Genomic DNA, 27981 nt, shown 5'->3' on the forward strand with positions numbered 1-27981 from the left:
GCTACAGACTTTGTTTAAAGTGACGAACAAGCATTTAAATGCATCAAACACTGAATATGAAGAGGATCTACACTCATACACTGACTCACACTCACTCACACTCACACTCACTCACTCTCACACACACACACACACACACACACAAGACTCTGATCCGGCTCTACTCCAGACGACCGTCATCATACTGTTAAACATCATTAGATTACACACTCACTGACACACACACACTCACACACTCACTCACTCACTCACTCACTCAAGAGAGGTCAGAAATCATGAATGAACGTTAGGTTTGTTAGTCATAATTTATTATTGTATTAACTTTGGCATCATCAGCTAAACCTGAGGTGAAGAAACGCCTTCATTTACTCTCTTTCCTCAGTGTCTCTCCATCCATCCGGATAAACAGGAAAACTCCTTCCCAAGTGAAGTGTGTGTGAGCAGCTTCAGATCTCCATGTCGCTGGTGCACCTCCTCTTCCTCCTCATGCCCTCCTCCAATTCTCCCGACGGGAACAGCTTCCGCTTGGAGAGGGGGGGGGTGTCCCGGGATCCCGGCGGGAAGGGGTCCGGAGCGGGGGAGCTGAGCCCGGATCGTGTGTGGATCCCAGAGTCCGACAGGTCCAGTCTCACACACACCTCAGGCCAGCAGTGGCTCCGCGTGTCCGAGTCACTCGAGGACCTCATCAGGACATCGGGATGATCCCGGATCCCGGCTCTCCTCCTCACGGCTCCTCTGGGCCGACGCTTCTGCACACCTTCATCAGAGGAGCCCGAGTCTTCAGAACTCCCATCGTACGGATCCAGACACTGAAACCGGTTCAGGAGAGAGAGGAGTTACAGCCGAGTCTCACACACACACACACACACACACACACTCTCACTCTTATACTCACTCACTCACACATATACACACACACACACACACACTCACACTCTCTTATACACACACACACACACTCTCACTCTTATACTCACTCACTTACACACACTCACACACACTCACTCACTCACTCACTCACACTCTTATACTCACTTACACATACTCACACACACACTCACACTCACTCACTCTCACTCTTATACTCACTTACACACACACACTCACACTCACTCACTCACTCACACACACACACTCACACATATATACACTCACTCACATACACACTCACACATATACACTCACTCACACACTCACTCACTTATATATATATATACACACACACACACACACTCACTCATACACTCACTTATACACACACACACACACACACACACACACACACACACACACACACACACACACACACACACACACACACACACACTCACTCTCTCACAAGGGACTCAAGATGGCCGACAGGGGTTTAAAACAAGACAAACTGAAGCAGGGATTCTCACTCAGGACTCCTCAGGTTTAGTCTTTACCTGTTGGTAGTTTTTCTGGAGTCTCTTCTCCGGAACGCTGTTTTCCCAACCCTGAGGTCAGAGGTCAGAGGTCACATGACTTTCTGAGGCCACAGAAGCGTTTGAGGATGATCTGATCAGAAATACCTTGGTGCTGACATCAGACCGTCTCGGGTTCGTGTCCGATTCAGAGTCTGAGCTGGAGTCTACTTTACACATCTCCTGACACACACACACACACACACACACACACACACACACACAGACCGATGGATTTTAAATGATGGACTTTTAATGATTTTAAAAGTCATGCAGTGATACAACATTGCATTTACAGATTTACACTGACAGACATTCACATCAATCAAATGATAAAGAGAAAAATAAGAATGAAATAAAAAAGGTTCCAATCTTACCATGTATTTGAACGCCAGTCTCCCAACGACGTCCGACTGGCCTGTGATCAGCTCTTCCATTCCAGATCAGTGCGAGTCAACCTGGTCATCAGACACCTGACTGAACTACCTCTGCTTTTATACAGTCACATCTGTGTGTGTGTGTGTGTGTGTGTGTGTGTGTGTGAGATTCAGTCGAGGCCTTTCTCCAGATCTCAACGCAGTTACACGGTAAAACACTCACTAAATATTCTTAAATATCAAGACGGAAGATCATTGAATCATAAGCGGTCTGTGTTATAGGTTTAAATTATACTAATCATTTTTCACACAATAATTGGCAGAAGAAAAAAAAAAAACAATGAATGCATGAGGACAGCTGGAACACACTTCATCTGATTGTATTTGGAAAACGATCACGTGTTTAATTGCGTTGATATTTCCTGGAGTGATCGCTCACTTTATTATCTGATGAAACATTTTGTTATTTATTATTATTTTAAATTGCGTGTATATGTGTGTGTAAATGTGTTTGTTCTGTCGCGAATGCTTATGCATTGTAAAGCTTTTTATCATACATATAAAACAAACTTTCTACTTTATTCTTTCACCTTTTCTATTATATGAGACATATGAAAACTACAGTTCGTACAAAGTCAGTACAATAATATAAGATGTTACGGTCATGTTCGTGTAGCAGGGAAGTTTCTGAGGTGACGAAGACTATAATCCTCTCACTAATTGATCGCAAACCTCTTCTGACGGACTGAGTGTGTGTGTGTGTGTGAGTGAGTGTTTGAACGCCGATGGCCGAGGCGCGATGTGTGCGCATGCGCGGCGCGTCAGATCCGGGCCTGCGGAAGGATGAATGTAAATGTCAAAGATGGCGGCGGAGGGAGGAGGGAAGGAGATGAACGAGATCAAGAGTCAGTTCAGCACGCGGGAAGGCGCGTATAAACTCCTCACACACTCCGAGTACAGTCGCCCGAACCGTGTGCCCTTCAACTCGCAGGGCTCGAACCCCGTCCGGGTCTCGTTCGTCAACGTCAATGACCAGTCCGGGAACGGCGACCGAATCTGCTTCAATGTGGGCCGGGAGCTTTACTTCTATATCTACAAAGGCGTCAGGAAGGTGAGGACGACGCGCTCATCTCCACATTGGCGGAATAGCGGCTATTTCACATCATTAGTGACACACACGCGCGCACACGCGCACTTTCATTGCTGACGCGCGTCTGTTTGTTTATGTGTGTGTGTGTGTGTGTGTGTGTGTGTGTGTGTGTTGCTTTGACAGGAGTGTGTTTGCTGTTGTTCAGTGAGTTTGTGTATCGTCGATCAGTTTATGTGCTTCATGTGTTCAGTAGTTCAGTAGTTCATGTGTTCAGTAGTTCGTGTGTTCAGTAGTTCGTGTGTTCAGTAGTTCATGTGTTCGTGTGTTCAGTAGTTCGTGTGTTCAGTAGTTCGTGTGTTCAGTAGTTCGTGTGTTCAGTAGTTCGTGTGTTCAGTAGTTCGTGTGTTCGTGTGTTCAGTAGTTCGTGTGTTCAGTAGTTCATGTGTTCAGTACTTCATAAATTCACTAGTTGTTTACAGTTCATATGTTCAATAATTTGCATGGTTCATATGTTCAGTGGCTCATATCTTAAGTAGTTTCTAAGGTTCATAATATATTCAGTTGTTTTTAAGGTTAATATATTCAGTGGTTCATATGTTCAGTAGTGCTTATGGTCAGAGGTGTGTAGAGTATCCAAGAATTTACCTAAGTACAAGTTACTTATAGAAATATTTACTCAACGTAAAAGTAATAATCTTAATAGTTACTTGATTAAGGGTAACAAAGTATCCAACGAAAAAACGACTCAAGTATCTATTACTAGTTAATTCCACTCAATTCACGTTTATTAGTATAGCGCTTTTCACAACACACATCATTCCACATTACAGTGATTACAGTGTTCTGTTATCAGAAGAGACTGTATTTCAGAAATGTACATATACAAATCACAGTTAGCTAGAAGGGTAATATTAATTTAAACAATGTAATAATTTAATGCGGAAACAATGAGCTCATTGAAGTAATGAATACTTGTTTGTTAACAAATGATTATGACATTTAGAAAAATCTAGCATTGGTGCGTGTTGATTCAGAGTTAGCATCATCTGAAGTCTTCATCATAGGCTGGATCCAAGTTACTTCGGATTATATATATATATTTAAGACAACAATTCAATAACATGTTATTATTTAGATGGGTATTTAATTAAAATAATTATAATTAGATGTCTTTACAACAAACACAGAAGAGACGATCATTATTTATGGCATTTCATCTGTAGCCCCAAAATCATTGCATGTCCTTTGTTTTGTATAATAATAGCGTAGAGCTACATTTGGATTATTAGACAATGTTGAAATTAAGTTTTGCAAGTTTTGAAAACTCTTGATGTGCTCACGCTCATGACCGCTATACTGAACATCTGAACGCAAACTATGATCAAATGCACATGATCTTCTGTTCTCTTAAATGTAATCACATGTGTATTTCTGCAGGCGTGTGTAAACTGGTGAACTGTGTCTGAGCAAAGGCGTTCGATTTCAACACGAACGGGTTATAAAGTGTATACCTGAATGAACTGAAATCGAGTGTGGTTACCTGTGGAATCGTTCACAGACAGCAGATGTTCATTAAGAAAGATCTTCATCGCTGGCAAACAATAGGATACCTTTACAGTTCTGCTTTTAATTGGCTGTATTTCCACGTCCACTTGATTTTTGATATTTTTGATATATCTTTATTGTCATTGTATGCGATACAACGAAATTCTGTTGGAGCAGTCCTCTCCAGATAGCAGCATAGTAAAAAAGATAGAAATATATAAAAAATATAAACATACATACATACATACATACATATACACATACACTAACACATTCTCAATAAATAGATAAAACAGCTAAAACAGTAAAAACAATAAAAACAATAAACACAACAGTTATTGCACAGTCCAATTGCACTGAGGAGGTAAAAAGGTGATGAGAGATCTATATTTGTATGCATGGGTGTGCGTATGATCTTTGTAATATGTTCACAGCTCTGGGGAAAAAGCTGTTCCGGAGTCTATTTGTGCGTGTGCTGGGGGTTCTCAGTTGATGATCTTAAAGCTCCTGTAACGACTCAGATACCCCTTTTCCACCAACAAGAACCGGGTGCTGGTTCAGAGCCAGAGCCAGAGCTGGTTCAGAGTTGGTTCGACTGACGAGCTTACTAAGAACCGGTTTGCCTTTCCACCGGCTAGAGAGCCACAACAGAGCCAGATCTTACGTCACTGTATACGTCTCATGTTGCCCAGCAACCGCTAGTGCGGTAGCGCCAAACACAAACACGCCAGGCTTGTTCGAGATGCATCGGCTTCTCGCAGATCGATCGCCGCATGACATAAAAGCACTGCGATAGCGATCTAAAAGCACAAGGAGTCGTATGCTCTCCAAACACTCCCGCAGCTCCGATCGGTCCTCGCCGCTCCGATGCATCTCGAACAAGCCATCAACAATAACGGACGTTGCAATACTATGGACGCTCATGGGTTTGCAAAAATACATCGGAATCCAACGCGTTCGTGCAGCTCGCCGTAACTTACATAGACGGATATTATAATCAATCTGCTATTAGCTCGAGCTGCTATTTAAAAATGGCGGTCACAAGTTTCTATTCGTCTTGTTGGTCACGGTAACCCCGCCCCCAGCCCCTGACGCAAGCGGTTCTTTCTTGGCTCCGTTCTAGACCCTGCAATGATTTGGTGCTACTTAAGAACCAGTTTTACTGGTTCGGAGCTGGTGCTTTGGCGGTGGAAAAACAAAGAACCGATTTGAAACTAGGCTCTGGCTCCGAACCAGCACCAGCTCTGCCTTGGTGGAAAAGGGGTAAGAGAAGCGGCTTCTGACGACTCAGTGCGAGCAGAAACTGAACACATCATCCAGACTGACTCGACAGTTCTGCTCACATGTTCAGTAGTGTTTATGGCTCATGTTCTCATGTTCAGTAATGTTTATGGCTCATGTTCAGTAGTGTTTATGGCTCATGTTCAGTAATGTTTATGGCTCTCATGTTCAGTAGTGTTTATGGCTCATGTTCAGTAGTGTTTATGGCTCATGTTCAGTAGTGTTTATGGCTCATGTTCAGTAGTGTTTATGGCTCATGTTCAGTAGTGTTTATGGCTCATGTTCAGTAGTGTTTATGGCTCATGTTCAGTAGTGTTTATGGCTCATGTTCAGTAGTGTTTATGGCTCTCATGTTCAGTAATGTTTATGGCTCATGTTCAGTAGTGTTTATGGCTCATGTTCAGTAGTGTTTATGGCTCATGTTCAGTAGTGTTTATGGCTCATGTTCAGTAGTGTTTATGGCTCTCATGTTCAGTAGTGTTTATGGCTCATGTTCAGTAGTGTTTATGGCTCATGTTCAGTAGTGTTTATGGCTCTCATGTTCAGTAGTGTTTATGGCTCATGTTCAGTAGTGTTTATGGCTCATGTTCAGTAGTGTTTATGGCTCTCATGTTCAGTAGTGTTTATGGCTCATGTTCAGTAGTGTTTATGGCTCATGTTCAGTAATGTTTATGGCTCATGTTCAGTTGTGTTTATGGCTCTCATGTTCAGTAGTGTTTATGGCTCATGTTCAGTAATGTTTATGGCTCATGTTCAGTAGTGTTTATGGCTCATGTTCAGTAGTGTTTATGGCTCATGTTCAGTAATGTTTATGGCTCATGTTCAGTAGTGTTTATGGCTCATGTTCAGTAGTGTTTATGGCTCATGTTCAGTAATGTTTATGGCTCATGTTCAGTAGTGTTTATGGCTCTCATGTTCAGTAGTGTTTATGGCTCATGTTCAGTAGTGTTTATGGCTCTCATGTTCAGTAGTGTTTATGGCTCATGTTCAGTAGTGTTTATGGCTCATGTTCAGTAGTGTTTATGGCTCTCATGTTCAGTAGTGTTTATGGCTCTCATGTTCAGTAGTGTTTATGGCTCATGTTCAGTAGTGTTTATGGCTCATGTTCAGTAGTGTTTATGGCTCATGTTCAGTAGTGTTTATGGCTCATGTTCAGTAGTGTTTATGGCTCATGTTCAGTAGTGTTTATGGCTCATGTTCAGTAGTGTTTATGGCTCATGTTCAGTAGTGTTTATGGCTCATGTTCAGTAGTGTTTATGGCTCATGTTCAGTAGTGTTTATGGCTCATGTTCAGTAGTGTTTATGGCTCATGTTCAGTAGTGTTTATGGCTCTCATGTTCAGTAGTGTTTATGGCTCTCATGTTCAGTAGTGTTTATGGCTCTCATGTTCAGTAGTGTTTATGGCTCATGTTCAGTAGTGTTTATGGCTCATGTTCAGTAGTGTTTATGGCTCTCACGTTCAGTAGTGTTTATGGCTCTCATGTTCAGTAGTGTTTATGGCTCTCATGTTCAGTAGTGTTTATGGCTCATGTTCAGTAGTGTTTATGGCTCATGTTCAGTAGTGTTTATGGCTCTCATGTTCAGTAGTGTTTATGGCTCTCATGTTCAGTAGTGTTTATGGCTCATGTTCAGTAGTGTTTATGGCTCATGTTCAGTAGTGTTTATGGCTCATGTTCAGTAGTGTTTATGGCTCATGTTCAGTAGTGTTTATGGCTCTCATGTTCAGTAGTGTTTATGGCTCATGTTCAGTAGTGTTTATGGCTCATGTTCAGTAGTGTTTATGGCTCATGTTCAGTAGTGTTTATGGCTCATGTTCAGTAGTGTTTATGGCTCTCGTTCAGTAGTGTTTATGGCTCATGTTCAGTAGTGTTTATGGCTCATGTTCAGTAGTGTTTATGGCTCTCATGTTCAGTAGTGTTTATGGCTCATGTTCAGTAGTGTTTATGGCTCATGTTCAGTAGTGTTTATGGCTCTCATGTTCAGTAATGTTTATGGCTCATGTTCAGTAGTGTTTATGGCTCATGTTCAGTAGTGTTTATGGCTCTCATGTTCAGTAGTGTTTATGGCTCATGTTCAGTAGTGTTTATGGCTCATGTTCAGTAGTGTTTATGGCTCATGTTCAGTAGTGTTTATGGCTCATGTTCAGTAGTGTTTATGGCTCTCATGTTCAGTAGTGTTTATGGCTCATGTTCAGTAGTTCAGTAGTGTTTATGGCTCATGTTCAGTAGTGTTTATGGCTCTCATGTTCAGTAGTGTTTATGGCTCATGTTCAGTAGTGTTTATGGCTCTCATGTTCAGTAGTGTTTATGGCTCATGTTCAGTAGTGTTTATGGCTCATGTTCAGTAGTGTTTATGGCTCTCATGTTCAGTAGTGTTTATGGCTCATGTTCAGTAGTGTTTATGGCTCATGTTCAGTAGTGTTTATGGCTCTCATGTTCAGTAGTGTTTATGGCTCATGTTCAGTAGTGTTTATGGCTCATGTTCAGTAGTGTTTATGGCTCTCATGTTCAGTAGTGTTTATGGCTCATGTTCAGTAGTGTTTATGGCTCATGTTCAGTAGTGTTTATGGCTCATGTTCAGTAGTGTTTATGGCTCTCATGTTCAGTAGTGTTTATGGCTCATGTTCAGTAGTGTTTATGGCTCATGTTCAGTAGTTCAGTAGTGTTTATGGCTCATGTTCAGTAGTGTTTATGGCTCATGTTCAGTAGTGTTTATGGCTCATGTTCAGTAGTGTTTATGGCTCTCATGTTCAGTAGTGTTTATGGCTCATGTTCAGTAGTGTTTATGGCTCATGTTCAGTAGTGTTTATGGCTCTCATGTTCAGTAGTGTTTATGGCTCATGTTCAGTAGTGTTTATGGCTCATGTTCAGTAGTGTTTATGGCTCACGTTCAGTAGTGTTTATGGCTCACGTTCAGTAGTGTTTATGGCTCACGTTCAGTAGTGTTTATGGCTCACGTTCAGTAGTGTTTATGGCTCTCGTTCAGTAGTGTTTATGGCTCATGTTCAGTAGTGTTTATGGCTCATGTTCAGTAGTGTTTATGGCTCATGTTCAGTAGTGTTTATGGCTCATGTTCAGTAGTGTTTATGGCTCTCATGTTCAGTAGTGTTTATGGCTCATGTTCAGTAGTGTTTATGGCGCTCATGTTCAGTAGTGTTTATGGCTCATGTTCAGTAGTGTTTATGGCTCTCATGTTCAGTAGTGTTTATGGCTCTCATGTTCAGTAGTGTTTATGGCTCATGTTCAGTAGTGTTTATGCAGGGCTCGAAATTAACTTTTTTACTTGGTAGCACTGGTGCTCCCAACTTCAAAAAGTTAGGAGCACCAGCAAAAATTTAGGAGCACCCACCAAAAATTAAGGAGCACCACAACTACAAATTATATATTAACAGATTTTATTTCATCCTGTGGCCAAGATTTGAAATTTGGTCTTCTGGCTCTATATCATCTCACCCCGATGATATTGGCACATGATTTGTCATTTGACATAAATTAAGTGAAGGCAAGCTCTTCTTTGGCGATGGTGTATGCGGTGTTATATTCATAGACAGTATGGTTATATTTGACGTATCCTGCTGATTAAAAGCCTTAATAATCGAACCTGATGAACCTGATTTGTTTGCCACACACCTGTCCCTGCATTTTTTGCTTGGCACTTGGCACTCTATTGCTATTAATATGCTGTATTAATCTTTGTTAATCTTAGTTAAAAAAAATACAGCTGCTCATTGTTCATTAATGTTACTTCACAGTGCATTAACTATGTTAACAAATAAAAAAAAAAAATAATTCAATAATGTAGGCTATTAGTAGCCCAAATGTTGAAATTAACATTTTAACAATGGTTAACAAATTAACAAAGTGCAGTTTATTAATAGTACATGTTAACTGTGTTAACTAGAATTTAATAAGTGGAACATTATTGTAAAGTGGTACCGATTTGTTATACACCGATTCAAACGTCTCGTGAGTGTGTTGGACAGACCAGTTGTTTTAACCATTCATTAAAGTGAATCGGTTCAAATGAGTCATTAGTTCGCGAATCGGACGTGTCATTAGTGGACGTGTAGCATACGGCAAGCGTTGTGTGATTATCCCGGTAGTTTATTTTTTTAGCACAATTCACACTCCACGGTAATTTAGGAGAAAAAAATCTCCGAATGCTCCACGTGAAACTTCGGTCTTCCACCCTTTTTCTATCGTGTCAAATGATTTTGATTAATATGCGCGAGGGAGAGAGAGCAAGACAGCGCGCGCGCGGCCAGGGCTTTCTCTCGTCAAGCGCAGCAGTCACGCACCGATCAAAAGGCTTTGGCGGCCGCCAAAGAAAATCAATGCTGGAAAATCCCCGGGATTGGTTATATATATAGCGTTGGATAGAATGACGGTCCGGCCATCGCGTATCAGCGCACATAAGGTACACACTGTGAAGTAATTTACAAACGTTTTTTAGAGAAATGAAAACAGGTCGCACCACAACCATTATTTGCACTCGCACAAATGCTCCCAAATATATTTTTAGGTCGCACAGATTAAATTTCAGGAGCATATGCGACCAAAATGGTCGCAATTTCGAGCCTTGTTATGGCTCTCATGTTCAGTAGTGTTTATGGCTCTCATGTTCAGTAGTGTTTATGGCTCATGTTCAGTAGTGTTTATGGCTCATGTTCAGTAGTGTTTATGGCTCATGTTCAGTAGTGTTTATGGCTCATGTTCAGTAGTGTTTATGGCTCTCATGTTCAGTAGTGTTTATGGCTCATGTTCAGTAGTGTTTATGGCTCTCATGTTCAGTAGTGTTTATGGCTCTCATGTTCAGTAGTGTTTATGGCTCATGTTCAGTAGTGTTTATGGCTCATGTTCAGTAGTGTTTATGGCTCTCATGTTCAGTAGTGTTTATGGCTCATGTTCAGTAGTGTTTATGGCTCATGTTCAGTAGTGTTTATGGCTCATGTTCAGTAGTGTTTATGGCTCAAGTTCAGTAGTGTTTATGGCTCTCATGTTCAGTAGTGTTTATGGCTCATGTTCAGTAGTGTTTATGGCTCATGTTCAGTAGTTCAGTAGTGTTTATGGCTCATGTTCAGTAGTGTTTATGGTTCATGTTCAGTAGTGTTTATGGCTCTCATGTTCAGTAGTGTTTATGGCTCATGTTCAGTAGTGTTTATGGCTCATGTTCAGTAGTGTTTATGGCTCATGTTCAGTAGTGTTTATGGCTCTCATGTTCAGTAGTGTTTATGGCTCATGTTCAGTAGTGTTTATGGCTCATGTTCAGTAGTGTTTATGGCTCATGTTCAGTAGTGTTTATGGCTCATGTTCAGTAGTGTTTATGGCTCATGTTCAGTAGTGTTTATGGCTCTCATGTTCAGTAGTGTTTATGGCTCATGTTCAGTAGTGTTTATGGCTCATGTTCAGTAGTGTTTATGGCTCATGTTCAGTAGTGTTTATGGCTCATGTTCAGTAGTGTTTATGGCTCTCATGTTCAGTAGTGTTTATGGCTCTCATGTTCAGTAGTGTTTATGGCTCTCATGTTCAGTAGTGTTTATGGCTCTCATGTTCAGTAGTGTTTATGGCTCATGTTCAGTAGTGTTTATGGCTCATGTTCAGTAATGTTTATGGCTCTCATGTTCAGTAGTGTTTATGGCTCATGTTCAGTAGTGTTTATGGCTCTCATGTTCAGTAGTGTTTATGGCTCTCATGTTCAGTAGTGTTTATGGCTCATGTTCAGTAGTGTTTATGGCTCATGTTCAGTAATGTTTATGGCTCATGTTCAGTAGTGTTTATGGCTCTCATGTTCAGTAGTGTTTATGGCTCATGTTCAGTAGTGTTTATGGCTCTCATGTTCAGTAGTGTTTATGGCTCTCATGTTCAGTAGTGTTTATGGCTCATGTTCAGTAGTGTTTATGGCTCTCATGTTCAGTAGTGTTTATGGCTCATGTTCAGTAGTGTTTATGGCTCATGTTCAGTAGTGTTTATGGCTCATGTTCAGTAGTGTTTATGGCTCTCATGTTCAGTAGTGTTTATGGCTCATGTTCAGTAGTGTTTATGGCTCTCATGTTCAGTAGTGTTTATGGCTCATGTTCAGTAGTGTTTATGGCTCATGTTCAGTAGTTCAGTAGTGTTTATGGCTCATGTTCAGTAGTGTTTATGGTTCATGTTCAGTAGTGTTTATGGCTCTCATGTTCAGTAGTGTTTATGGCTCATGTTCAGTAGTGTTTATGGCTCATGTTCAGTAGTGTTTATGGCTCATGTTCAGTAGTGTTTATGGCTCTCATGTTCAGTAGTGTTTATGGCTCTCATGTTCAGTAGTGTTTATGGCTCATGTTCAGTAGTGTTTATGGCTCATGTTCAGTAGTGTTTATGGCTCATGTTCAGTAGTGTTTATGGCTCATGTTCAGTAGTGTTTATGGCTCATGTTCAGTAGTGTTTATGGCTCTCATGTTCAGTAGTGTTTATGGCTCTCATGTTCAGTAGTGTTTATGGCTCTCATGTTCAGTAGTGTTTATGGCTCATGTTCAGTAGTGTTTATGGCTCTCATGTTCAGTAGTGTTTATGGCTCATGTTCAGTAGTGTTTATGGCGCTCATGTTCAGTAGTGTTTATGGCTCATGTTCAGTAGTGTTTATGGCTCTCATGTTCAGTAGTGTTTATGGCTCTCATGTTCAGTAGTGTTTATGGCTCATGTTCAGTAGTGTTTATGCAGGGCTCGAAATTAACTTTTTTACTTGGTAGCACTGGTGCTCCCAACTTCAAAAAGTTAGGAGCACCAGCAAAAATTTAGGAGCACCCACCAAAAATTAAGGAGCACCACAACTACAAATTATATATTAACAGATTTTATTTCATCCTGTGGCCAAGATTTGAAATTTGGTCTTCTGGCTCTATATCATCTCACCCCGATGATATTGGCACATGATTTGTCATTTGACATAAATTAAGTGAAGGCAAGCTCTTCTTTGGCGATGGTGTATGCGGTGTTATATTCATAGACAGTATGGTTATATTTGACGTATCCTGCTGATTAAAAGCCTTAATAATCGAACCTGATGAACCTGATTTGTTTGCCACACACCTGTCCCTGCATTTTTTGCTTGGCACTTGGCACTCTATTGCTATTAATATGCTGTATTAATCTTTGTTAATCTTAGTTAAAAAAAATACAGCTGCTCATTGTTCATTAATGTTACTTCACAGTGCATTAACTATGTTAACAAAAAAAAAATAATAATAATTCAATAATGTAGGCTATTAGTAGCCCAAATGTTGAAATTAACATTTTAACAATGGTTAACAAATTAACAAAGTGCAGTTTATTAATAGTACATGTTAACTGTGTTAACTAGAATTTAATAAGTGGAACATTATTGTAAAGTGGTACCGATTTGTTATACACCGATTCAAACGTCTCGTGAGTGTTTTGGACAGATCAGTTGTTTTAACCATTCATTAAAGTGAATCGGTTCAAATGAGTCATTAGTTCGCGAATCGGACGTGTCATTAGTGGACGTGTAGCATACGGCAAGCGTTGTGTGATTATCCCGGTAGTTTATTTTTTTAGCACAATTCACACTCCACGGTAATTTAGGAGAAAAAAATCTCCGAATGCTCCACGTGAAACTTCGGTCTTCCACCCTTTTTCTATCGTGTCAAATGATTTTGATTAATATGCGCGAGGGAGAGAGAGCAAGACAGCGCGCGCGCGGCCAGGGCTTTCTCTCGTCAAGCGCAGCAGTCACGCACCGATCAAAAGGCTTTGGCGGCCGCCAAAGAAAATCAATGCTGGAAAATCCCCGGGATTGGTTATATATATAGCGTTGGATAGAATGACGGTCCGGCCATCGCGTATCAGCGCACATAAGGTACACACTGTGAAGTAATTTACAAACGTTTTTTAGAGAAATGAAAACAGGTCGCACCACAACCATTATTTGCACTCGCACAAATGCTCCCAAATATATTTTTAGGTCGCACAGATTAAATTTCAGGAGCATATGCGACCAAAATGGTCGCAATTTCGAGCCTTGTTATGGCTCTCATGTTCAGTAGTGTTTATGGCTCTCATGTTCAGTAGTGTTTATGGCTCATGTTCAGTAGTGTTTATGGCTCATGTTCAGTAGTGTTTATGGCTCATGTTCAGTAGTGTTTATGGCTCATGTTCAGTAGTGTTTATGGCTCTCATGTTCAGTAGTGTTTATGGCTCATGTTCAGTAGTGTTTATGGCTCTCATGTTCAGTAGTGTTTATGGCTCTCATGTTCAGTAGTGTTTATGGCTCATGTTCAGTAGTGATTATGGCTCTCATGTTCAGTAGTGTTTATGGCTCATGTTCAGTAGTGTTTATGGCTCATGTTCAGTAGTGTTTATGGCTCTCATGTTCAGTAGTGTTTATGGCTCATGTTCAGTAGTGTTTATGGCTCAAGTTCAGTAGTGTTTATGGCTCATGTTCAGTAGTGTTTATGGCTCATGTTCAGTAGTGTTTATGGCTCATGTTCAGTAGTGTTTATGGCTCTCATGTTCAGTAGTGTTTATGGCTCTCATGTTCAGTAGTGTTTATGGCTCATGTTCAGTAGTGTTTATGGCTCATGTTCAGTAGTGTTTATGGCTCATGTTCAGTAGTGTTTATGGCTCATGTTCAGTAGTGTTTATGGCTCATGTTCAGTAGTGTCTATGGCTCATGTTCAGTAGTGTTTATGGCTCATGTTCAGTAGTGTTTATGGCTCATGTTCAGTAGTGTTTATGGCTCATGTTCAGTAGTGTTTATGGCTCATGTTCAGTAGTTCAGTAGTGTTTATGGCTCATGTTCAGTAGTGTTTATGGCTCATGTTCAGTAGTTCAGTAGTGTTTATGGCTCATGTTCAGTAGTGTTTATGGCTCATGTTCAGTAGTGTTTATGGCTCATGTTCAGTAGTTCAGTAGTGTTTATGGCTCATGTTCAGTAGTTCAGTAGTGTTTATGGCTCATGTTCAGTAGTGTTTATGGCTCATGTTCAGTAGTTCAGTAGTGTTTATGGCTCATGTTCAGTAGTGTTTATGGCTCATGTTCAGTAGTGTTTATGGCTCATGTTCAGTAGTGTTTATGGCTCATGTTCAGTAGTGTTTATGGCTCATGTTCAGTAGTGTTTATGGCTCTCATGTTCAGTAGTGTTTATGGCTCTCATGTTCAGTAGTGTTTATGGCTCTCATGTTCAGTAGTGTTTATGGCTCATGTTCAGTAGTGTTTATGGCTCATGTTCAGTAGTGTCTATGGCTCATGTTCAGTAGTGTTTATGGCTCATGTTCAGTAGTGTTTATGGCTCATGTTCAGTAGTGTCTATGGCTCATGTTCAGTAGTGTTTATGGCTCTCATGTTCAGTAGTGTTTATGGCTCATGTTCAGTAGTGTTTATGGCTCATGTTCAGTAGTGTTTATGGCTCATGTTCAGTAGTGTTTATGGCTCATGTTCAGTAGTGTTTATGGCTCTCATGTTCAGTAGTGTTTATGGCTCATGTTCAGTAGTGTTTATGGCTCATGTTCAGTAGTGTCTATGGCTCATGTTCAGTAGTGTTTATGGCTCTCATGTTCAGTAGTGTTTATGGCTCATGTTCAGTAGTGTTTATGGCTCATGTTCAGTAGTGTTTATGGCTCATGTTCAGTAGTGTTTATGGCTCTCATGTTCAGTAGTGTTTATGGCTCTCATGTTCAGTAGTGTTTATGGCTCTCATGTTCAGTAGTGTTTATGGCTCATGTTCAGTAGTGTTTATGGCTCATGTTCAGTAGTGTCTATGGCTCATGTTCAGTAGTGTTTATGGCTCTCATGTTCAGTAGTGTTTATGGCTCTCATGTTCAGTAGTGTTTATGGCTCATGTTCAGTAGTGTTTATGGCTCATGTTCAGTAGTGTCTATGGCTCATGTTCAGTAGTGTTTATGGCTCTCATGTTCAGTAGTGTTTATGGCTCTCATGTTCAGTAGTGTTTATGGCTCATGTTCAGTAGTGTTTATGGCTCATGTTCAGTAGTGTTTATGGCTCATGTTCAGTAGTGTTTATGGCTCATGTTCAGTAGTGTTTATGGCTCATGTTCAGTAGTGTTTATGGCTCATGTTCAGTAGTGTTTATGGCTCATGTTCAGTAGTGTTTATGGCTCATGTTCAGTAGTGTTTATGGCTCATGTTCAGTAGTGTTTATGGCTCATGTTCAGTAGTGTTTATGGCTCATGTTCAGTAGTGTTTATGGCTCTCATGTTCAGTAGTGTTTATGGCTCTCATGTTCAGTAGTGTTTATGGCTCATGTTCAGTAGTGTTTATGGCTCATGTTCAGTAGTGTTTATGGCTCATGTTCAGTAGTGTTTATGGCTCATGTTCAGTAGTGTTTATGGCTCTCATGTTCAGTAGTGTTTATGGCTCTCATGTTCAGTAGTGTTTATGGCTCTCATGTTCAGTAGTGTTTATGGCTCATGTTCAGTAGTGTTTATGGCTCATGTTCAGTAGTGTTTATGGCTCTCATGTTCAGTAGTGTTTATGGCTCTCATGTTCAGTAGTGTTTATGGCTCATGTTCAGTAGTGTTTATGGCTCATGTTCAGTAGTGTTTATGGCTCTCATGTTCAGTAGTGTTTATGGCTCATGTTCAGTAGTGTTTATGGCTCTCATGTTCAGTAGTGTTTATGGCTCTCATGTTCAGTAGTGTTTATGGCTCATGTTCAGTAGTGTTTATGGCTCATGTTCAGTAGTGTTTATGGCGCTCATGTTCAGTAGTGTTTATGGCTCACGTTCAGTAGTGTTTATGGCTCACGTTCAGTAGTGTTTATGGTTCACGTTCAGTAGTGTTTATGGTTCACGTTCAGTAGTGTTTATGGCGCTCATGTTCAGTAGTGTTTATGGCTCACGTTCAGTAGTGTTTATGGCTCTCATGTTCAGTAGTGTTTATGGCTCTCATGTTCAGTAGTGTTTATGGCTCATGTTCAGTAGTGTTTATGGCTCATGTTCAGTAGTGTTTATGGCTCATGTTCAGTAGTGTTTATGGCTCATGTTCAGTAGTGTTTATGGCTCTCATGTTCAGTAGTGTTTATGGCTCTCATGTTCAGTAGTGTTTATGGCTCTCATGTTCAGTAGTGTTTATGGCTCATGTTCAGTAGTGTTTATGGCTCATGTTCAGTAGTGTTTATGGCTCTCATGTTCAGTAGTGTTTATGGCTCTCATGTTCAGTAGTGTTTATGGCTCATGTTCAGTAGTGTTTATGGCTCATGTTCAGTAGTGTTTATGGCTCTCATGTTCAGTAGTGTTTATGGCTCATGTTCAGTAGTGTTTATGGCTCTCATGTTCAGTAGTGTTTATGGCTCTCATGTTCAGTAGTGTTTATGGCTCATGTTCAGTAGTGTTTATGGCTCATGTTCAGTAGTGTTTATGGCGCTCATGTTCAGTAGTGTTTATGGCTCACGTTCAGTAGTGTTTATGGCTCACGTTCAGTAGTGTTTATGGTTCACGTTCAGTAGTGTTTATGGTTCACGTTCAGTAGTGTTTATGGCGCTCATGTTCAGTAGTGTTTATGGCTCACGTTCAGTAGTGTTTATGGCTCACGTTCAGTAGTGTTTATGGCTCACGTTCAGTAGTGTTTATGGCTCTCATGTTCAGTAGTGTTTATGGCTCTCTAGGGTTGCGCGATATGCTCCATTTTCATATCGTCCTATCGTCAGCCTGTGAGATCGGCGATACACGATATTATCGTGAGGGGGGCGGGGCTTACTTATTTGATTATTAACTTGCTTATTTACTCATCAATTTGCTTGTTTTATTACTTCGTTTTAAATGAGAATCTTTTTCTATTTTGCTAGCAAAGGTGGAGTGTTTATTAATAGGCTAAATCAGGTTGTTTCCTGGTATAGTGAGGTAAAAAAAAAAGATCCTAATCATTCTTGTATCTGACCATTCTTGTATATTTCAACATGTCAGCGGGAAATTTACGGACACACATGATCCCCTCATGCCGTTACTGATGCAGCATTTTGACTGTAGGCTGCTTCTGCACAAGATCATGAGAACACGTTTTAATTTATTGGGTCAAGAAAGAGTCGGAGTCTGCGATATGTCCTCCTACCAGTGCTCTCTCTGTCTGGATGCACTTCACTTATGCGCACCGCACTTCACTAAACCGAAATAACGCGGGTTTTAAATGCCGGGAGAAATCAGAGGCAAAAATCTAAAAGTCGATCGGTAGGCTACTTACTTATGACTATTGACTCTGATAAAGGAAAATGGGTTAATCCGTTTACATGACCACATGCATTGTCAGTTTATTCAGCATAATCGAGTTAATAACGTGCATGTAAACGCGATCATTCCCTGAAAACGAAAGCAGAAACGGACTGCGCTTTCACTGCATTAACTGCGCGGTCTCTCAGAGACGACGGTGGATATAACGGTAGGCTACAGCATCTTAATTTACTGGCTTAATATTTCTCTTGTGGACTTACATTATTGACAGTGAAAAAAATAGAAGAATATATCTTGTTAAACAAGTTTGAAGTTGCTTGTGATTTTCACAGGCAGAGTTTCACAGATGCTTCGTGTAGCCTACTAAAGACTTTATTAGGCCTAGGCGGCCTATATAATTTTATTGATATTATTATTATAATTAATATTTTGTAATTGTACTGTTTTTAGTGTTTTTACTGTCATTAAATATTTTGTTAATGTGCTATGGAAACAAAATACTGACGAACAACGATGCCGCGTCTTCATCTTGGCTCTGTATAAGAATGATGCGTCTGTTAAAACAAGCACTCTTGGCAATTTGTGAATGGATCACCTTGCAATTCAATTTCGTTGTGGGATGTAATTTTTTTCTGTTTTAAAAATATTTTCTTTGAGGAGTCCTCATACGCGCGCGTCGGTGACGTTGCATGTGTGGTTATGTGATGTCGCAAGTGTGGTTATGTGGTGAGATGTCGTTATGAATTTAGGCAAGGCAAATATAATTGTAACTATACTAGCTTCATAATAATAATAATGATTTAATACATTAATAGGAAAACGAGCCAATTATCGTATTGATATCGTCAAAGGCATCTGCCATCGGCGATATCTCTGTCTATCGTCGATACACGATACTATCGTCTATCGGCACAACCCTATGGCTCTCATGTTCAGTAGTGTTTATGGCTCTCATGTTCAGTAGTGTTTATGGCTCATGTTCAGTAGTGTTTATGGCTCTCATGTTCAGTAGTGTTTATGGCTCATGTTCAGTAGTGTTTATGGCTCATGTTCAGTAGTGTTTATGGCTCTCATGTTCAGTAGTGTTTATGGCTCATGTTCAGTAGTGTTTATGGCTCATGTTCAGTAGTGTTTATGGCTCATGTTCAGTAGTGTTTATGGCTCATGTTCAGTAGTGTTTATGGCGCTCATGTTCAGTAGTGTTTATGGCTCTCATGTTCAGTAGTGTTTATGGCTCATGTTCAGTAGTGTTTATGGCGCTCATGTTCAGTAGTGTTTATGGCTCATGTTCAGTAGTGTTTATGGCTCATGTTCAGTAGTGTTTATGGCTCATGTTCAGTAGTGTTTATGGCTCATGTTCAGTAGTGTTTATGGCTCATGTTCAGTAGTGTTTATGGCTCATGTTCAGTAGTGTTTATGGCTCATGTTCAGTAGTGTTTATGGCTCATGTTCAGTAGTGTTTATGGCTCATGTTCAGTAGTGTTTATGGCTCATGTTCAGTAGTGTTTATGGCTCTCATGTTCAGTAGTGTTTATGGCTCATGTTCAGTAGTGTTTATGGCTCATGTTCAGTAGTGTTTATGGCTCATGTTCAGTAGTGTTTATGGCTCATGTTCAGTAGTGTTTATGGCTCATGTTCAGTAGTGTTTATGGCTCATGTTCAGTAGTGTTTATGGCTCATGTTCAGTAGTGTTTATGGCTCTCATGTTCAGTAGTGTTTATGGCGCTCATGTTCAGTAGTGTTTATGGCTCATGTTCAGTAGTGTTTATGGCTCATGTTCAGTAGTGTTTATGGCGCTCATGTTCAGTAGTGTTTATGGCTCATGTTCAGTAGTGTTTATGGCTCATGTTCAGTAGTGTTTATGGCTCATGTTCAGTAGTGTTTATGGCTCATGTTCAGTAGTGTTTATGGCTCATGTTCAGTAGTGTTTATGGCTCATGTTCAGTAGTGTTTATGGCTCATGTTCAGTAGTGTTTATGGCTCATGTTCAGTAGTGTTTATGGCTCTCATGTTCAGTAGTGTTTATGGCGCTCATGTTCAGTAGTGTTTATGGCTCTCATGTTCAGTAGTGTTTATGGCGCTCATGTTCAGTAGTGTTTATGGCTCATGTTCAGTAGTGTTTATGGCTCATGTTCAGTAGTGTTTATGGCGCTCATGTTCAGTAGTGTTTATGGCTCATGTTCAGTAGTGTTTATGGCTCATGTTCAGTAGTGTTTATGGCTCATGTTCAGTAGTGTTTATGGCTCATGTTCAGTAGTGTTTATGGCTCATGTTCAGTAGTGTTTATGGCTCATGTTCAGTAGTGTTTATGGCTCATGTTCAGTAGTGTTTATGGCTCATGTTCAGTAGTGTTTATGGCTCATGTTCAGTAGTGTTTATGGCTCTCATGTTCAGTAGTGTTTATGGCTCATGTTCAGTAGTGTTTATGGCTCATGTTCAGTAGTGTTTATGGCTCATGTTCAGTAGTGTTTATGGCTCATGTTCAGTAGTGTTTATGGCTCATGTTCAGTAGTGTTTATGGCTCATGTTCAGTAGTGTTTATGGCTCATGTTCAGTAGTGTTTATGGCTCTCATGTTCAGTAGTGTTTATGGCGCTCATGTTCAGTAGTGTTTATGGCTCATGTTCAGTAGTGTTTATGGCTCTCATGTTCAGTAGTGTTTATGGCTCTCATGTTCAGTAGTGTTTATGGCTCATGTTCAGTAGTGTTTATGGCTCTCATGTTCAGTAGTGTTTATGGCTCTCATGTTCAGTAGTGTTTATGGCTCTCATGTTCAGTAGTGTTTATGGCTCATGTTCAGTAGTGTTTATGGCTCTCATGTTCAGTAGTGTTTATGGCTCATGTTCAGTAGTGTTTATGGCTCATGTTCAGTAGTGTTTATGGCTCATGTTCAGTAGTGTTTATGGCTCTCATGTTCAGTAGTGTTTATGGCGCTCATGTTCAGTAGTGTTTATGGCTCTCATGTTCAGTAGTGTTTATGGCTCATGTTCAGTAGTGTTTATGGCTCATGTTCAGTAGTGTTTATGGCTCTCATGTTCAGTAGTGTTTATGGCTCTCATGTTCAGTAGTGTTTATGGCTCTCATGTTCAGTAGTGTTTATGGCTCTCATGTTCAGTAGTGTTTATGGCTCTCATGTTCAGTAGTGTTTATGGCTCATGTTCAGTAGTGTTTATGGCTCATGTTCAGTAGTGTTTATGGCTCATGTTCAGTAGTGTTTATGGCTCTCATGTTCAGTAGTGTTTATGGCGCTCATGTTCAGTAGTGTTTATGGCGCTCATGTTCAGTAGTGTTTATGGCTCATGTTCAGTAGTGTTTATGGCTCATGTTCAGTAGTGTTTATGGCTCATGTTCAGTAGTGTTTATGGCTCATGTTCAGTAGTGTTTATGGCTCATGTTCAGTAGTGTTTATGGCTCATGTTCAGTAGTGTTTATGGCTCATGTTCAGTAGTGTTTATGGCTCATGTTCAGTAGTGTTTATGGCTCTCACGTTCAGTAGTGTTTATGGCTCTCACGTTCAGTAGTGTTTATGGCTCTCACGTTCAGTAGTGTTTATGGCTCTCATTCAGTAGTGTTTATGGCTCATGTTCAGTAGTGTTTATGGCTCATATATTCAGAATATGCAGTGTTATTTCACATTTGATTAGTTTGTAGAAAGTGTCCCCTTTAATACATGGACTCTCCCAGTCTGAACTTTCCACTGGAGTTCATGAGAGCAGAGGGATGAAAATGGGGAAAGGTGATTGGCTGATTATTGTACATAATTTGTAGATCAAATCGGAGGAGTTTTGTATGGATTGTGCGTGTGTGTGCATCCCACTGTAAATAATCACATAATAATTGAACATTCTCAACAAATGCTGTATCCGTGTTTATATTTAATGTTGTTTACATAATTATATTCTGCTGCTGTGACATTACTGTCATTCCATATTTATTTGTTATTCGCTGTCAGTATTGGTCATATTTATTCCTTATAATCATCTCAGGTAGCGCATGCGCTCAAGGTTGTTGACATCGGTGTGACCACGCATGCAATAGCGATAGCGCGCACACAGAGTGTGTGATGTATTGTATTCAACACTTATACTCATTTATTCAAGTATTTCATCATAGAGATTCAATTGAATTGAATAGAATGAAAAGTGAAAGTAACAGAAACCCATGCAATACATTTTAGCAGGCTTAAGTAAGCATGAAAATAACCAAAGGAAATATGTATTTGCTAAACAAATATGATTGCAAAACCAAATATTATGATTCGTATTCTTTTGGTTTCTCTACCCAATATATTTAAACTCATTCTGGAAAAAGTGGTATCGGTGCGTCCCTAATAAAGATCAATTATTTCCAGATTAAGTGATACTATTGTGTGATTATCCCAGGTACTAGTGAAACCATACATCATGTGTCGTGTTTAGATACGGCAGATGAAACACACACACACACACACACACACACACACACACACACACGCGTGTGTGACCTGAGGGTTGTTGTTGTGACCGGCACCTGTCGCAGTGTTTCTCGAAGGGAATCTGTGTTTGTGTGGCAGCGGTTCAGGTGTTTACTTCTGCTATCTAGTAGATAGTTGGGGACATTAAATTGAACATTTAATTTAATATTCAACAATATTATTGATCTGCCTGCATTCACAGCATTATATGAGAACTGAACTGAGCTGGAAGATATTTATAAATTAACTACATTAATAACTGAACTTCCTTAAGGTGGACTGTGACGCTATTTTCTTCTAGACACAAACTTCACTGCATTATTCTCCTGTTATCTCTGTAACTAACAGACCCTAATCTATCCTAACCCTAACCCTAATCTATCCTAACCCTAATCTATCCTAACCCTAACTGTCTCTGTGAAGCTGCTCTGAAACACTCTGTGTTGTAAAAAGTGTTTTATAAATAAATGTGACTTGGCTTCCTCTGTTGGCCACAGGCCGCTGACCTGAGCAAACCCATCGATAAGAGGATCTACAAGGGGACGCAGCCCACGTGCCACGACTTCAACCACCTGACGGCCACGGCGGAGAGCGTGTCGCTGCTCGTCGGCTTCTCTGCGGGACAGGTGCAGCTCATCGACCCCATCAAGAAGGAGACCAGCAAACTCTTCAATGAAGAGGTGACACACACATCTACACTTCACACACATCTACACTACACACACTCGTTCGCATCGCCATTCACATCTTTATTTAACCTTTTATCATATGGGTTGGAGTATGGCAGTAATATGGTATGGTGAGTTCAGTATTGTGACGTGAGGGAATCGTTACAGCCCTATACACTAGTGTGGGTTATTCTTTTTTTTGGTAATCTTTCTTTATAACCCATGTCTTCTCTGTCTTGTCTCTTCTCCTCCATGGCTCTCACTCAGAGACTAATCGACAAATCCCGCGTGACGTGTGTGAAGTGGGTCCCGGGCTCCGAGAGCCTGTTCCTGGTGGCTCACTCCAGCGGGAGCATGTACCTGTATAACGTGGAGCACACCTGCGGGACCACGGCTCCTCACTACCAGCTGCTGAAGCAGGGCGAGAGCTACGCCGTACACACCTGCAAGAGCAAGTCCACGCGCAACCCCCTGCTCAAGTGGACCGTGGGTGACGGCGCGCTCAATGAGTTCGCCTTCTCGCCCGACGGGAAGTTCCTGGCCTGCGTTAGCCAGGACGGGTTCCTGCGCGTCTTCAACTTCGACGCGGTGGAGCTGCACGGGAACATGAAGAGCTACTTCGGCGGGCTCCTGTGTGTGTGCTGGAGCCCCGACGGCAAGTACATCGTGGCTGGCGGCGAGGACGACCTGGTGACCGTGTGGTCGTTCGTGGACTGCCGAGTGATTGCGCGAGGACACGGGCACAAGTCGTGGGTTAGCGTGGTGGCGTTCGACCACTACACCACTAGCGTTGAGGAGAGCGACCCCATGGAGTTCAGCGGCAGCGATGAGGACTTCCAGGATCAGATCCACTTCGGGCGCGATCGAGCTAACAGCACGCAGTCGCGCCTCTCGAAACGCAACTCCACGGACAGCCGGCCAGTTAGCGTGACGTACCGCTTCGGCTCTGTGGGCCAGGACACGCAGCTCTGCCTATGGGACCTGACGGAGGACATCTTGTTCCCGCACCTCCCGCTGTCCCGAACGCGAACGCACACCAACGTCATGAATGCGAGCGGCCCGCCGGCGGGAGGAAGCGTTAGCGGCGCCGTGATCCCGACCGCTAGCAACCCCAGCGCTAACGGCAGCAACAGCAGCGCCGCTAACACGCCGGCTAACTCGCTCCCCGCGCCGCTGCCGCGCTCCAACAGTCTCCCGCACGCGGCCGCCAGCTCCGGCTCCAAGAGCGCCACGACCGAGAACCCCGTCGCCACCGGCGTTAGCAAGTTCGCCACGCTCTCGCTGCACGACCGTAAAGACCGCCACCCCGAGAAAGACCACAAGCGGAACCACAGCATGGGCCACATCAGCAGCAAGAGCAGCGACAAGCTCAACCTGCTCACCAAAACCAAAACGGACCCTGCCAAGACTCTGGGCACGACGCTGTGCCCGCGCATGGAGGACGTGCCGCTGCTCGAGCCGCTAGTCTGCAAGAAGATCGCGCACGAGAGACTCACGGTGCTCATCTTTCTAGAAGACTGTATTGTCACCGCGTGTCAGGAGGGGTTTATTTGCACATGGGCGAGACCCGGCAAAGTGGTGAGTCGAGTCTCCTTCATTCATACAGCGCTTTATACAGAGTGTTTCACAGCAGCTTTACTGAGATAACAGGAGAATAATGCAGAGTTTGTTTCCAGAAGAAAATAGCGTCACAGTCCAGCTTAAGGAAGTTCAGAGAAGTTATTAATTTAGTTCATTTATATATACATCCGCTCTGGAGAAACCGTGATGTCATCATCCAGCTCAGTTCAGTTCTCATATAATGGTGTCAGTGCAGGAGATCAATAATACTGCTGAATATTAGATTAAATGTCCCGACTGAGCGAGACAAAAGGAAAAGGCGACAGTGACAGGAACCAAAACTCCATCAGTGACAGAATGGAGGAAAAACCCTTGGGAGAATCCAGACTCAGTCTCAGTTCTCCTCTGGCCAACGAGCGAACAGTAGGTGTTTCTCAATGTCAAGGATACTTCCCTGGCAGGACTGGTCCTTCCAAGTCACTTCCTTCAGAGACTAGGCGAGGCTCCTCGTTAGCATTCGGAGAACACGTAAATGGATCAGGCTAGCAAGTGCACGTCAGTGCGTCATTACGTCAGTGAAAATGAAAAACAGAGCGTTGCTATGGACGCAGTTCTGTTCACTCAGGCAATATAATCGTTTTTTAAATCAATAAACTCCTTTTTAATCATATTGATTATTTGACTGGTAAGTGTGTTTGAACAGTGCGGGTCAATTTGACCCATAACATAATGGATGTAATTATTTTTTTAAACAAATGTTTGGTAACGTAAATATATTTACATTTGAAAGCATATTGACCCGTCCAACATTTTGAATGTTTTTAACAAGATAGCAAAGCTGCGCGCATAGGATTGTGGGTGATTTGAGAGGGCGAAGGCTACACATATGCATCCTTTCCTGTATATGGGATATTTATCGAACGAAGGACTCAGTCCTTGGTGGAAATTCCGAGGATCCTCGACATTGGAACAGTCCTTCGACGGATGTCGATGACGTAGCATCCTCGAAATTCTGGCTTCCGAGGATCCTTCCTTGACATTGAGAAACGCCTAGTGTGTGATTATGATGCAGGCAGCATTACAGGTCAGAGGTCAGATTGGATCAGAACATTCCTTTCTTCTGTCTGCCACGAGGTCCATCTAGAACGTCTCCTAGTATAGTATAGTGTGTGATCTGTCGTCAGCGGTGGCTAACGCTGGTCCCGTGGAGCCGCGAGTCTCGGACACACGTAGCACAGCTTTTACCCAGCCGTCCAATCACAGTGGAGGAGGGGCGGGGCTAACACAACACCGACCAACCGCTGCATTCTGCTTGTACGATGTCAACAGACGACGACAACAATAATGGAACAAATTATTTAAAACAAATACTTTACATTGTATTGACATTTTTATATAGAAATAATAGAGAAACAAACTATCTGTGAACTGAGATGCTCGTAAAAATGAAACGCCCCTGTCCTCTGATTGGCCAGCCGAAGATCACAGCGTGCCATCATCAGCAGAACCGCACCGGGCTCTCTTCTGTGCTAACAGGCTAGGCTATTATAGGTGTTCATCTAGCTGTAGAACAGAGCGTGTGTGTGTGTGTGTGTGTGTGTGTGTGTGTGTGTGTGAACATTTACACTATGAATGTTTTGTGTATTGGAGGATTGTATCACGTGATTTGCTCGTATTGACGCTTTGCAAATGTTTTCAAATGTTCTTCTCTTCTTTTCTCAGGGTTTATTGTCATCCCAAAACCAAGCCAACTCTCCCAGTGGAACAGTAGTATAGCCCAGCGTTCCTGCAGGTCAGAGGTCATCGCCGCTTCTCCTCCTTCGGTTCTTTCCTCCTCTGGTTCTGGAGCCGTGAGCCCGTGAGCGCAGGAACACGAGTGTGTGCATCAGTGCGACCATGGGCTTTCCTCTCTCTTCCCCAGAGTATTTATTTGATATGGTTTCACTCTCAGTTGCGTCTCACTGTATTATTTCTCTTGTGTATTTCAATCCTAAGGTTTGGGAAGTCTTGAATCCCGGGTGGAAAAGCAGTCGTCTTTGAACCCCAGATCACTTTTAATAGTTTTATTTTCACCCTCTTTCATACGGAATAGATTTGACCCCCATTGTTAAACTTTGCACTGATTTTATTTTGGGTTTTTGTTTTTTGTAACTACTATAAAGGATCAAAAAAGACAAAAAAAGAAAGAATAGACGTTGGGGGAAGGCCTTGATGCTCTCGGCTTTAATATCCTCTGTCTTGAATCTGAATCTGAAAAGCTGGATGCTGCAATCATTAGTTTTTTAAAAAGAAAATTTGTTTGCACTTAATAGTTTATTAGAAGAGAATGGCTTTACATTTGTGTGTGCGAGGACTCACAGACCGGTATAATGTGGAGAATTATGATTAAAACTTTGTATCTATTGAGCATTTATTTTAATATTGTTTCAGATAAAAATCTGCTTTGTATTATATGTATAATATTGTAATTCAGTGATTTATTGGGGCAAAAGCAAATGATCAGTAACTCTAGTGGAAGTTTGTCATCATTACAGGAAATAGTGACCTTTCTAAAGCAGAAAAATAGACATAATAATATTAAAAATAATCTTAAATATGCAGGTTTCTGTTTTTTTTTTCTTTTTCTGTTTCATTTTTCCTCGTCTCTTGTACAAAAGTCACCCAAATGTATTTTGATAATATAGGAGATTTATGTAAGCGAAACGCTAGATGGCCAGAGGTGCCGTCTGGCTAATAACACGTGTGAAGCTCAGGAAGTCTAGCAGACGCAGAAAACTAATCTTATGAAAGAGTTTCAAGAGTTCATATTTTGCTTACCAACAGCAAAGTTATTCTATGTGCTATAAGAAACAGCCACTATAGGAGCGAGCAGTAGACACTATAAACCGCTGTCATGACTTACCCTTCTGTGTGACTAGCAGTCATTGTTAATGAAATATACACTAACCGGGAACGGCCAGGATGTGGATGATGGAAGTGTCATATTTTTGATTCGTGTGGTTAACATTTTGCATTTCACATTTTGTTCTTCATTAAAAAAGTCCACGGATGTTTGGTCTCGTGTGTATCGTCCTGTTTTGTGTGCTAGTTCTTACTCTAACCTCAACGCCCTGTTTCTGAGAGTGTGTGAAGCAGTTTTACTGAACAGCTTAAAAAGTAACAAAAGCATTGAATAAAATCTAACTTTTATTAATGCCGCTTGTTATCAGTGTTCACAGTGCTTGGTGAATGTCCTGCCCAAATGCATTAATGTAAGCCTTCCCAGTGTGCATCTGTATACAGTAGTTTACTGTGTTAGAAGTAGGGCTGTAACAATATATTGCAACATTTTTCAGAGTTTTAGTGTCAGCACTAGATTAAACTACTATATAATGTTGAATATAATGCAAT

At 41.4% G+C, this 27981-nt stretch overlaps 2 protein-coding genes across 3 annotated transcripts; one reads left to right on the top strand and one right to left on the bottom strand.

Annotated features, from left to right (window-relative positions):
- Positions 1-288: 288 nt before the first annotated feature.
- On the bottom strand, positions 289-2692 carry LOC311280442 (uncharacterized protein). 2 transcript variants are annotated; one of them, XM_084392606.1, is made up of 4 exons: positions 1823-2692; positions 1554-1625; positions 1428-1478; positions 289-809 (listed from the first exon to the last, which is right to left on the bottom strand). In XM_084392606.1, exons 1-4 carry the CDS (start codon positions 1880-1882, stop codon positions 447-449), a joined length of 546 nt encoding a protein of 181 aa, XP_084248732.1. In that variant the 5' UTR covers positions 1883-2692; the 3' UTR covers positions 289-446. The 2 variants fall into 2 exon arrangements, with proteins under 2 accessions (XP_084248732.1, XP_084248731.1); XM_084392605.1 differs by having other exon boundaries at positions 1554-1628; positions 1823-2575.
- wdr20a (WD repeat domain 20a) lies at positions 2662-27640 on the top strand. The gene is made up of 4 exons (XM_084392602.1): positions 2662-2933; positions 22861-23043; positions 23299-24609; positions 26314-27640. Exons 1-4 carry the CDS (start codon positions 2676-2678, stop codon positions 26365-26367), a joined length of 1806 nt encoding a protein of 601 aa, XP_084248728.1. The 5' UTR covers positions 2662-2675; the 3' UTR covers positions 26368-27640.
- Positions 27641-27981: the final 341 nt, after the last annotated feature.

The sequence above is a fragment of the Rutilus rutilus genome (genome assembly GCF_951802725.1).
Source record: "Rutilus rutilus genome assembly, chromosome: 21".
In the NCBI taxonomy this organism is placed as follows: domain Eukaryota; kingdom Metazoa; phylum Chordata; class Actinopteri; order Cypriniformes; family Leuciscidae; genus Rutilus; species Rutilus rutilus.

Excerpts from the sequence above, each read along its gene's own strand:
- LOC311280442 (XM_084392605.1), bottom strand. The coding sequence starts at position 1,882 with ATGGAAGAGCTGATCACAGGCCAGTCGGACGTCGTTGGGAGACTGGCG. Across the intron at positions 1,629-1,822 it reads GACTGGCGTTCAAATACATG|GAGATGTGTAAAGTAGACTC; the intron begins GTAAGATTGGAA and ends TGTGTGTGTCAG. Across the intron at positions 1,479-1,553 it reads GGTCTGATGTCAGCACCAAG|GGTTGGGAAAACAGCGTTCC; the intron begins GTATTTCTGATC and ends CTCTGACCTCAG.
- wdr20a (XM_084392602.1), top strand. The coding sequence starts at position 2,676 with ATGTCAAAGATGGCGGCGGAGGGAGGAGGGAAGGAGATGAACGAGATC. Across the intron at positions 23,044-23,298 it reads GCAAACTCTTCAATGAAGAG|AGACTAATCGACAAATCCCG; the intron begins GTGACACACACA and ends GCTCTCACTCAG. Across the intron at positions 24,610-26,313 it reads GGGCGAGACCCGGCAAAGTG|GGTTTATTGTCATCCCAAAA; the intron begins GTGAGTCGAGTC and ends TTCTTTTCTCAG.